At 43.0% G+C, this 10,692-nt stretch overlaps 4 protein-coding genes across 5 annotated transcripts; 2 read left to right on the top strand and 2 right to left on the bottom strand.

The window, feature by feature from the left end:
- Window positions 1-397: 397 nt before the first annotated feature.
- LOC104816188 (lectin-domain containing receptor kinase VI.3-like) lies at window positions 398-3,277 on the bottom strand. Its single transcript, XM_010544888.1, has one exon. It carries the CDS (start codon window positions 2,877-2,879, stop codon window positions 792-794), a length of 2,088 nt encoding a protein of 695 aa, XP_010543190.1. The 5' UTR covers window positions 2,880-3,277; the 3' UTR covers window positions 398-791.
- A 703-nt stretch (window positions 3,278-3,980) lies between these two features.
- LOC104816187 lies at window positions 3,981-7,778 on the top strand. Of its 2 annotated transcripts, none has more exons than XM_010544887.1 (8): window positions 3,981-4,076; window positions 4,193-4,401; window positions 4,544-4,685; window positions 4,780-4,881; window positions 5,377-5,450; window positions 5,562-6,156; window positions 6,742-6,834; window positions 7,240-7,778. In XM_010544887.1, the coding sequence occupies exons 2-6, from the start codon at window positions 4,224-4,226 to the stop codon at window positions 5,669-5,671; spliced, it is 606 nt and encodes a 201-aa protein (XP_010543189.1). In that variant the 5' UTR covers window positions 3,981-4,076; window positions 4,193-4,223; the 3' UTR covers window positions 5,672-6,156; window positions 6,742-6,834; window positions 7,240-7,778. The 2 variants fall into 2 exon arrangements, with proteins under 2 accessions (XP_010543189.1, XP_010543188.1); XM_010544886.1 differs by having other exon boundaries at window positions 4,190-4,401.
- LOC104816185 (gamma-interferon-inducible lysosomal thiol reductase) lies at window positions 6,044-7,643 on the bottom strand. The gene is made up of 5 exons (XM_010544885.2): window positions 7,307-7,643; window positions 6,896-6,961; window positions 6,646-6,783; window positions 6,469-6,561; window positions 6,044-6,391 (listed from the first exon to the last, which is right to left on the bottom strand). Exons 1-5 carry the CDS (start codon window positions 7,616-7,618, stop codon window positions 6,203-6,205), a joined length of 798 nt encoding a protein of 265 aa, XP_010543187.1. The 5' UTR covers window positions 7,619-7,643; the 3' UTR covers window positions 6,044-6,202.
- A 233-nt stretch (window positions 7,779-8,011) lies between the features above and the next one.
- Window positions 8,012-10,686, top strand: LOC104816184 (protein TIC 56, chloroplastic). Its single transcript, XM_010544884.2, has 5 exons — window positions 8,012-8,922; window positions 9,292-9,489; window positions 9,708-9,993; window positions 10,077-10,239; window positions 10,331-10,686. The coding sequence occupies exons 1-5, from the start codon at window positions 8,232-8,234 to the stop codon at window positions 10,553-10,555; spliced, it is 1,563 nt and encodes a 520-aa protein (XP_010543186.1). The 5' UTR covers window positions 8,012-8,231; the 3' UTR covers window positions 10,556-10,686.
- The last annotated feature ends 6 nt before the right edge of the window (window positions 10,687-10,692 follow it).

Below are 10,692 nucleotides of genomic sequence, written 5' to 3'. Positions count from 1 at the left end.
ATATATATATATATATGAATATATTTCTATTTTTACTTATTTGTATGTATATGTGTATGTATGTATCATTTTATATTTCTTTTTAATTTAAAATTTTTTTATATGTATGTTTGTATGTATTTGTTATATGTATGTATATGTAATATATATATGTATATATATGTGTATATATGTATATATAGATTAGTTTATGTGTATATATCTGTGTATATGTATATTAATGTATTTATATATATATATATATATCAATTTTTGTTATATTCATATCAATACTATATTATAAAAAATAAAATAATTTATATTAACAAACGAAAATAATAAACCGCGCATCGCGCGGGTCTTATCTAGTATATAAAAAAATAAACTTTCAAAAGGGAATCAAGATGAACTAATTAAAAAAATGGATGCTCCAACGATCATATATAATGGATATATCTATTTATGTATTAATCCGACTGAAAAGCATTAGTGTCTTTTCATATCCATTTATTCCGCAAACGGAACGGCAAACGTATGCGTATATCTGTAGAAAATCCATACAGATTTATGTTTCATGATTATTTTTTGGGATGTAATTATGTATTCAACGTAAGATTCAAGAATTAGGTGAATAAAAACGGGGTTTAAAGAGAAAGATATATTACGATAACGTGATGTTGGGAATGCTGATATTGGAGGAGGATCAAATCAATCAGTGTTTTGCATTACGTATATGTCTATAGACAGGATTTTTATGAATGCGATGCAACGAGATTCATAGAAATGGATTTAAGTTTAGAAATCTGTTGAAGCTATCTACCAGTGACTATGGAATCGGAAGAAACTCTTGTGATAGAGGAAGAAGTGTAAGAGCTCGCGACCATGTCCGAAGAAACATACCCCATTAGTTTCGGTCCGAATTCGTCTCTCGAGGAGTCTGAGAAAAACCAGTTGCCATCCACATTTGGAACATCCTCGTCGCCGTTCAGATACCTCAGCACCTTCCTCATCGGTGGTCGGAATGCGGGCTTCTGATGGCAACACTGCAAGCCGACAACGAGAGACAATCTCGCTTCTTCGACGGAGAACTCCGATCCGAGTCTCCGATCGACGGCTCGGAGAATCTTTCCGCTCTCGTAAAGCTCCATAGCCCACTCGGCGACGAAGAAGTTTTCAGAATCCGTGGGTTTTCTCCCGCAGACGATCTCCAGAAGCAGAACGCCAAACGCGAAAACGTCCGACGCCGTCGATGCCCTGCCGTTGCGAGCGAGCTCCGGCGCGATGTACCCGATTGTCCCGACAACGTTCGTGGTGTGCGACAGCGTTCCTCGTTCATAGAGGCGAGCGAGGCCGAAATCGCCCAATCTAGGGTTCATCTCGGAGTCGATGAGGACATTGCTCGATTTCACGTCTCTGTGAACCACGACCTGTTCCCATTCCTCGTGGAGATACAACAGCCCCGACGCGATTCCTTTCGCGATCCGGAAACGCGCGTCCCACTTCAAGACGACGCCGTTTTCTCTGGGTTTCTTGTACAGCAGCGAATCGAGGCTGCCATTGGGGATATAATCGTAAATCAACAGAAGATCGGTCTTGTGTTTGCACCACCCTTGGAGATTCACCAGATTCTTGTGCCGTAGCTTTCCTAAGCTCTCGATCTCTGCGACAAATTCTCGAACACCTTGCATGCTGTTCGGAGTTATCTTCTTCACCGCGACCGAATCGGTTGTGGACGATGGTAGGGTTCCTCGGTAAACGGTTCCGAATCCTCCGACGCCGATGATCTCGCCCTCTCTGAACCCTTTCGTCGCAGCGAAGAGGTCTTTGTATCTGAATCTGTGGGGATGATCGATCTCCCAATCTTCTAGAATCTCCTCTTGTTGAATGCGCTTCTTGTACATGACGAAGATGAAGAGTAAGACCAGAAATATCAATGTCACGCCCGATAAAGCTGCGATCAGAGCAATCACCTGACGATTGTATCCTCTTTTGTTCGCGTTTTTCTTCGGCGGCGGAGGGAGATCCGAGAGGTCGAGCTCCTCCGCCGGTTCTCCGCCGCTCGAGAAACTCCAACCCATCACGTAATGAGCGCTCGACTGCTCTCCGGTGGAGGCGGTGAACCCGACAAACATTTCTTCTTGAACGATCTCCAACAATTTTGGAACCTGTCGGGAGATCAAGGGCTGGCTGGGTTTTTTGAAATCCGGTTTCCAGGGATAAACGGTGACGTTGAGCGTTGTGGTGGGTCCGTCGTAGTGTATGTCGGCTCGGATGGGATCGCCGCTTTGGAGCTGGAAATCCTCTTGCCGATCAGGGCCATCGTAATATATGACTGCTGCTTGGACTTCCGACGAGAGATTGTTGAAGTTCAGACCGACGTGGTTGCCATTACTGTCGTTTCCATCCTTGAAACCTTGCACCGTATCGAATTCCACAGCGAAAACGTGATTCGATCGGTCTCCATTGTTGGACCTGCTCAGAAGCCCCAGGTACTGTCCGGATTCAGCGCCAGGACGATTGGAGGTCGGAGATAGCGTGAAGGTGAAGCCAAACCCGCCGTTGTCGGAGCCGGAGTGGATTATGGCAAAGACGAAAGAAGTGCTGAAGGAACTGACCGTGGCGTTGGAGAGCAATCTCACGGGCTGTCGGTAAAACGCCGTTCCGGTGACATTTTTTGACTGGTCGGTGAGTCTGAGAAGGCCATCGCTTTCGATACGGGAGGCTCCTTCTCTCTGAATTACCGTTTCGTTGCCTTTGAATCCCCGGAAAGCGAACTTGGTCTCCGCTGGTGTTGTTCTCTGAGCACGAACGAGGTTTTCTGAGACGTTTAAGAGTAGGAAAGAGAAGAACACGAGTAAAAAACCCATGGATTCTGCAGAACCCATGAAGGTTCCTGACATTTGAATCAAGGTTGCAGCGATGTTTGATTGCTCTTAAGGCAGGGGAGGGAGACTAGACAGGAGTGATTATCAGATATTAATACAACAGCACATGATGTGTAATAAGGCGTCGGAACTGAAGTTAACTAGCAAAGAACGGATCAGAGGAGGAAGATGTGTATGAAGATTTCAGTTTCAAACGCGCTTCTTGGAACGCAGGTCGGGTTATGGTAATATTTAAGACTGAAGCTTGAAGATGAAGAAGAAGAAGAAGAAAACAATGTCAAAGTCAACTGGTGGGATGCGAAGAAGTTCCTTGGCTTACACGGAGAGAGAGAGAGAGATGTGCTGAGGCTGCGTTTCATTTGGAATACCTCCAAACGGGCATTGACCACACGCGGTCGTGGAGGTAATATGGCTTTGGGGATTACTATATAATGGAAATACCCAAATTTCCCCTTTTATAATACAGATTAATTCACGACAAATCACACATAGATAAAAAAAAATAAACAAAATCACACGTGTATATAATTACTTCGACCGTCTAATATACAAAATAACAAATCAAACTGTAGAACGCAGTCACTGCATTGACTTTGACCATTTCTACGGGTCGCATTAATTTTGCAGCCTTTTGAGTTCGTTAGTTAAAACAATGATTGATAGTTTTTTCCATCACTGATGAGCAGTAGATTATTGCATTTACTTTGAGATCCCAGATTCCTGGAAGACCGTGCTTAATTTTAATTTATTACGTCTGGCAACGTAATAAAAAGTTCTATCTCAACCTGTCTTCTCTGTTTGACTTGTAAACAACACATGTCCAATTATTGGTAAAAAAAAGGTCTGATGTTTTTATCTTATTAAAAAACGTTTTTATTTTTCTGGTAAGGTCGAGGGTGACCAAGCTCTGGGATCATCCCATATCACCGGAGAAGGTTACTTTTCATACATCTGATTTCAATAATTCAAAGGCAAAATTCCACAACATTTAAGGTGAAAAATCAATACGAGGCCAATAACATGGGCTTCAGTTATGGGCCTAAACAAAAAGCCCAACATAGACTGGGCCCAATTGTATGCTCCTCTTTATATCAGATTGCAATTCCCCTGAAATCCGGAAATCTCTGCTTCAAAATTCTTTCCCCCCTCTCTCTCTCTCAGTTTTGTTCCTTCGCTTGTTCTTGAATATTCTTCGTTACTTCGTGTCAAAGGGTAAGACAACGAACTAGGTCCCTCGTTCTTTCGGAAAGATTGGGTTTTACCTTGTTTCTGGTTTGATTTCGAATTCGAGCCTATGGTAATCTGAAATTCCGAGGGTTTTGCAGCAGATAGGGGACTGATCTTCTTCCCGCGTCTGAGATGTGGGACCCGTCACAAAAATGCGATCTCGAGGAGTTGCTTTCGTACGGGGACGACCTAATCAAAGTTTTGCGTGACAAGAAGGGATTTGATGTCTTGGCGCAAAGTTTCGAGCATTTGAAAGCCATCCAATTCTCTTGCGACGAAGATTTCAGCGAGATTCAGAGATCTATCGAAGGTCAGGTTTCTGGTTTTCTCGGAAACACATAGAACTCCGAGAGAAAGTGGTATCGATTTTTATTTTTTGTGGGAAGTTGACGGGTCAATGATATCGGCTTGTTAATGCATAAATCGAGTAGCAAATTTCGGTGTTTGCTCAGATTGTCAGAAAAAACTCGACGCTTGCAAGAAAAAGACAGAGGATACGAATTCTGGTATTGTGTCTGACTATGAACTCGAGCGTATTCAGAAAGAGCTAGATGAAGAGCTGGAGCGGGAACGCCTGCTTAAGGAGGAGCTTAGATATGTATAATCTTTCTGCGTACAATTTTCATTTCCTGCTGCCTGCTGGTTCAGTGATATGATATCTTCCTTGTCGTTTGGTTTATTTCAACACAACCATTGCAGACGAAATCAATGATCTAAACGGCCAAAGAGCTCTGGTCGAAGAACAGAGACTTGCTTTAAAGAGAAAAGAGCAAGTTGGCATGAGAGCAGAGTAAGACCCACAAACCCTATTCTTTCTTCTCTTCCCTCGCTGTCTGTTGTCATATCATGTCATGTCGGTTCGTGCTTCTTTCACATTGTTGGTTTTTTATTATTGGTTCAAGTCTAAAAACACAATAAAGAAAGTGGAAGCGGTGGTTTACGGAAGTTATGGAAAGTAGGGAAGTTGAAGAATTGGTTTTAGACAGAAGTTATCGTGTAGTTTTGTATCAGTTTTCTAAGTGTCTATATATATGATAGGAACTATGTTGTAGAAAAATGTCCTTTTTCGTTCAAAGCATAGAGACTATGAAGATCTCTCTGAAAGGATCAAAGAGGATCAATTGTGAGTGAAAGATGTGTCTAAATTATGTTGGTGTTGTATATTTATGTTGTAATAAGAGAGTTTTGTTTTATAAAAGTTATCACACATGCGTGTGAGATAGTTCTGAACACTGTAAGTTTGTGCTGGATGATTTTCTGATTATTGTCTTCTCTTTATCCGCAGGAAAATGCTTTCCATGTATGCTTCTGTGACAAAAGTCATTCCAAACTTGGACGACCCATCGAAAATCTCAGGCAGTATCCTATTGAACTTCCCTCTATTTTGTTTATTTTTAATGTTAAATCTTATTCCATGCTTTCTGTTGGTAATCGATGTTGTGCTATTTCCTTGACTCGAGTCTACAACAGACATGGTTGATCGGGATAAAACGGTAATCGAGAAGTTTGAGTTTGATCAAACCAAGATGACTGCCTATGAAGCATGTAACTGTGTCTGGAACATTGTATACAAACAATAGATTGCGGTTTCTTTTTGCGTTCAGTTCATTGGTTTGATATACGAATCTGCTCATTCTTGTTCTTGCCTGAAACCTTGGTCCGAGTCTCTGACATCAATCTGGTTGACATCCAAGACCCCTTTCGTCCACCACTACTTAGATGTAACAATCTATGTTCTGTGTAGTTTGAGTGACATTTGCCTTTATGGGAAGGCAAGAACCTGGTCTCTCGTGTAATCTGATGATGAAATTTCTTCTGTTTGTGTAACACTTTTTATCTTCTGTAAATATTCTCTGCTGAAATGAATGCTGTAGCTTTTTTTTTTTTTTTCACTCATGTCTTTACATTTGTAGCTTCCAAAATCTCCAGAACCTTCACCTAACTATTGGCTGTTGAAAAAGAAAGCTTCCAGAGTAATCGTCCTGTGCAGATTGTTGTAAGTCCAGTTTCAGGTTTACAGACGCGGAAATGGCAATAAGATGCCCAAAGGAGCAGACTTTTACTGGTAAGCAGTTTCTCCAATTCCAAACATTACAATATTATTGAATGTCTTAGGGAGATTTTGAACCCAATTCTCGGTCAGTAGCGTAGCAAACTAGGTGGTTGTCGCCTAGTTTCTCCACTGAACTGTTAAAGTTCCTCCTTAGCATCTCTGTGGAACTGTTTAAGATACTGCAAACTTCTGGTACTTGGTTCCCTCCATAAGCTTTGCACACATACATCATAAAGTTCTGGTAATCCTGTATGTAATACCAAGAATGAATATAACATCCGGGAAAATTGATTACTGATTGATCAGGTAATTTAAAGGACCGACCTTTTGAAGTGGTTGATTATTCATCACCACCCATGGTACAAACTGATGAGGTGGTTTAAGTTCAGAGGTTTCTTCAGCATATCTCTGTTCCATCTGTGCGTTGTAGTGGAAGCTTCCAGTTTAGTATGTTTACATGAGTATACCCGAAAGCAAATGAAAAAAAGGAACTTTATTTACCAGATTTCCGTATCCATTTGTGTAACAGTCAATTAGTGCTCTGCTCAATCCAGCCATATCTAAACAATTAACCCATTCGTTGAGCCTGTTCTCCAGGGCTAGCCGTTCAGCGCAGTAGATAAACGGGAAATGCTTCTCCTGCAGGTGCGAATTCGCGTCAGCGCACGTGGCTTATGGGGGATTCTCAAGGTAAATAGTCTGCTCTCTGTATATGAACACAGGTACATTTGGTAATTTTGCATAGACTTACCACATCAGGGTATGCGTTTATGGCACATGCATGTATTATATTCAGCGCACACTCAGAGTCTCCGTGCTGAAAGCAAAAGCAACACATATCATTAAATAAACGGATCGTAATAGGTGTATTTGCTTGAAGGGCTTGGCTATTAACTGGTGTCGGACAATGTTTCGGTTACTTTTCGATTAGTAGTTCACTGGAATGAACAGCATGATAAATGGTTGTGTTTAGCGGTTGGCGGTTGGCGGTTGACGGTTGGCGGTTGGCTATAACTGAAGCTAATCCAAGTAGTATAAATTGCAAACATGCAAATGCAAACCATATTTCAGCTCATAATCTCATATATCATGCAGATGGGTTGGGTTGGGCAATGAAGGCTCCGACATAAAGGCTAGACAAGTGGGCAAGAAGAAACCAAACCTGGCAGACAAAGGTGCGGTCTGGTCTGATAAGGGCGTTGCCCCATGGGACAAGACGAAGATCAATGATAGAGATCAAGCCGTTCTCGAAAACATTGGCTAAGTGGTTCACGATGAAGTCTGCACAGTAAGGGCATAGAGTTTCATAGTAGAGACTCAGAGTAACCTTCTGACACAAACAGGGAGATTTCAGGCAGAAGAAAATGGTGAAAATTGCTAGGCAGAGCCTGAAAAAGCCATGATCCGCCATTGGAGAAGATGATGGTGAAGAAGAAAAGAAAATGTTGTGTTGTGCAAAAAGTTTTAGGGGCATTTCATGCTTTATTCTACGGTCGCATCAAACAAGCAAAGGTGCTCATATTTGATTCGGTGGCCCTCAGCAAATGTGCTTATTTGATCTTCCAATTAGTCTAATCGAAAACAGGTCGATCTACTTACTATATTATGAAATTTAAACTTTTTTAAATCTGGAATTAATAGAGAGTTGTGTGCTTGAATAACTTATGATTAAATTTTAATATTTGATTTGTAGAAGTATTTCTTTGTACGTTTTGAAGGAACTTCAATCTTTTTTTTTTTTTTTTTTTTTTATTTCATGCCTCCTTTTTCTTTTTTGGTTTCGGCTTTCAAGTCTTGTCCCGGTGGCCGTACCGGGATAAATTCCTTGAGAAATGCATTGACGTTTTACAGCTAAGCCGTAGTTTATCGCTCCGTTTGGTTTCATGGGAAATGGCATGTAGTTCTTTGACAGTACCGAGAGACGACGTGATGTCTTATACTTCTCTCCCAAGTCAAGAGCTTAGAACGGATATATCTGGGTCACTTCGTACTTCAACGTTTCTGCATCCACCCGATGACTACCTGCTCGTGACACAAAATCAAAAGCCCTAAACCCTTTTGGTACTGGAGCACCTTCGAGTTCTTCAATGTCGTCCATGAACTTCAACCCCTTCCATAACTGGTTCGAGAAACCTTCGAATCCAGTTCCTTCCGTTAATCTCCTCTCGCTTGCCGACTCGTTCTTCCCCAGGTCGCAGTCTCCGAATTTCGCTTCGATTGGGCTACCAAAGCTTTTCAAAAGGTCCAAAAAACCCGATTCTGGGACCGACGAACCTGGTCCGTACATGCAACTCGCCGAGCAGTTCTTAGAGGAATGCGAGAACTTGCCGGATTACAGGCACACACCGGAAGTGGAGAAAATTCTGAACGAAGATCCCGTCTTCGACAAGAAGGAGAACCCGACACAGGAAGAGGTTGAAGAGGAGGAGAAATGGTGGGAAAGATTCCGAGCGAGCCCCGTGGTTCAGTTTCTGGCTCGCGCCGAGGAGATCGCCGACGACATGAACAAGATGGAGCTCGAGGAGAACGACACGCCGTATCGAAGCGAAGACGAGAAGCTGTGGCGCGCCGTCCCGCACGTGCCGGGGTTGGATGGAAGGCCCATGCCGAGGAAGGCTATAAAGACGAAGGAAGAGAGCGATGATAAGTTTTGGGATTTCATGAAGCAGTTCCTCTTCGGCCTCTGGGGTTTCAGACAGCGGCCTTACCCGCCTGGTCGACCTATCGACGTTGCTCAGGCCATCGGGTACAAGCGGCTCGAGAAGCGCTACTACGACTGTAAGTGCGTTTGTTTGTGTGAAACTACGATTTATTTCCGTGTTAATATTGGTGAAAACTGCTTAACTGGAGTGCTTTTCATGGTGTATTGAGTGATTTAACCGCATTCTGGATTTTGGAAACGCCATATCGGTTAGATTAGCTTGTATCGTGATCAGGGTTTTTGCTTCGTGGTTGTCCTGTCTGGAAGAGTACAGCAGAGTTGTCTTCAAACTGATGTCATTTTTAGGTGTAGTCAGTTTGTTTTCTGAGTATTGATCATGTCTGAACGAGTAATCAGTTTGATGGCTCTGTGAGTTTCCAACTCATTGAGGTTTTCTTTAATGAAATCTCTGGGCATGTTTGGAATGTATGATGATGTTCTTTCAGTCATCATGAAGACTGGTAGTTGGTGGTACAAAGACCGGCTTGGCCGTTCTAGAGGCCCTTGCGAGCTTATAACCCTGAAGACGGCTTGGGGGGCTGGAGTAATTGATAGAGACACTTTCATTTGGGGTGAGGACATGGACGAGTGGGCGCCTATTCACATGGTTTACGCCCTGGAACCCGCCATTGCTACTTGGGAAGGTCTGTTTTCCATCCCCGTTCTCGGTGAACTGCAATTATTTTTAGTCTTTGGTTGAAAATAATGGGAGAATCGCTTCACTTGTTTCCTTACCTCGTCTAAGATCTAAGATTTCTCTAGCAACTGAAAACTGTTTTGCTTGTGTTCTTAGCTTTAAATAATGCCCAAGTAACACCTCATTCAACTCATTTTTTGGTTTATGAACTGAAATGGTTATCAGTGAGGCTGGGAGCAGCAGCAACAGCATGCCTTCACAAACTGCAGAAGGGCATACCGCCATGGGTTCCTCTTAAGGGGAGAGAGCCGAAAACATACAAGCAGCTCCAGCAAGAAGCTATAGAGAGTAAGAAACGTGACATGGCGGTGCTCGAAGCCAATGGTGGAGTGTGGCCTGGAGTCAGAACTCCCAGCCATGCTCTTTTTCTATGGGCCAGTGGGTCTGAACTGACGACGACTCTTGAATCTGACCCCCACATGCCCAACAAATTCATTCCCAAACAGCTCAGGTATCCTTTGCTTACAGTCTTCTTTATCTCATCCGTTGCTAAGGTGTGCGTACTTTGCTTGCTTGCTCAATGTTTGAGTGTAGGCAAGAGCTGGCCAAAGTGATACCAGGGCTAAGGCCATGGGAAGTGATAAGCATAGAGCAAGCCATGGATCAAATCAGCTATGGTGGAGAGTGGTATCGTAAGCCACTTGGTACCTTCACCACTGGGCCTCCTTACATCAAGGAATGGAATAGAGACTTCCTGGTCAGATATATTCCCTCTGGTTTCAGCTTTGTTCATGGCTTCCCCTTCCAGTGAATATGAATGAGCTTTGCTGCTGCTTTTTTGGTCGCAGAGACTCTTCCGGATTTTCCAGAGCCTCAGCCTTGATGTAGCTCAGAAGCTGCGGCGCACGATTCCTGGCTTCGACAAGATTATGGAGAAAGTTGAGGCTGATGCCGAAGCTCGGGTCGAACGCAGGCTTCGCCGGAGGGAGGAACAGAAAAGGGCCGAAGACATGATGCATTTGTACGGCCCTACTGAGGAAGATGACGATGGCGACTCCAAAGGATCTAGCTGATTGCTCCTGGAAACTTCGTGTTGTTTTTATGTTGTGCTCCTCAAACCACAGCGTTTCAGCTTGCGTTCGATCGAATGCCTTGCCATTTTTTTTTTGTAACTTGTCCTCTTTCCCTCTGTTTGTTTTTTTTAAACTCC

This window comes from Tarenaya hassleriana, unplaced genomic scaffold (genome assembly GCF_000463585.1).
Source record: "Tarenaya hassleriana unplaced genomic scaffold, ASM46358v1 Cleome25, whole genome shotgun sequence".
Taxonomy (NCBI): domain Eukaryota; kingdom Viridiplantae; phylum Streptophyta; class Magnoliopsida; order Brassicales; family Cleomaceae; genus Tarenaya; species Tarenaya hassleriana.
Note: the sequence above shows the minus strand (reverse complement) of the source record. Positions and strands in the feature narration are given on the sequence as shown.

Excerpts from the sequence above, each read along its gene's own strand:
- LOC104816188 (XM_010544888.1), bottom strand. The coding sequence starts at position 2,879 with ATGTCAGGAACCTTCATGGGTTCTGCAGAATCCATGGGTTTTTTACTC.
- LOC104816187 (XM_010544887.1), top strand. The coding sequence starts at position 4,224 with ATGTGGGACCCGTCACAAAAATGCGATCTCGAGGAGTTGCTTTCGTAC. Across the intron at positions 4,402-4,543 it reads GATTCAGAGATCTATCGAAG|ATTGTCAGAAAAAACTCGAC; the intron begins GTCAGGTTTCTG and ends GTGTTTGCTCAG. Across the intron at positions 4,686-4,779 it reads CTGCTTAAGGAGGAGCTTAG|AACCATTGCAGACGAAATCA; the intron begins ATATGTATAATC and ends TTATTTCAACAC.
- LOC104816185 (XM_010544885.2), bottom strand. The coding sequence starts at position 7,618 with ATGCCCCTAAAACTTTTTGCACAACACAACATTTTCTTTTCTTCTTCA. Across the intron at positions 6,962-7,306 it reads ACCGCACCTTTGTCTGCCAG|CACGGAGACTCTGAGTGTGC; the intron begins GTTTGGTTTCTT and ends TTTTGCTTTCAG. Across the intron at positions 6,784-6,895 it reads TAAACGCATACCCTGATGTG|GAGAAGCATTTCCCGTTTAT; the intron begins GTAAGTCTATGC and ends TCGCACCTGCAG.
- LOC104816184 (XM_010544884.2), top strand. The coding sequence starts at position 8,232 with ATGTCGTCCATGAACTTCAACCCCTTCCATAACTGGTTCGAGAAACCT. Across the intron at positions 8,923-9,291 it reads CGAGAAGCGCTACTACGACT|TCATCATGAAGACTGGTAGT; the intron begins GTAAGTGCGTTT and ends ATGTTCTTTCAG. Across the intron at positions 9,490-9,707 it reads CGCCATTGCTACTTGGGAAG|TGAGGCTGGGAGCAGCAGCA; the intron begins GTCTGTTTTCCA and ends AATGGTTATCAG.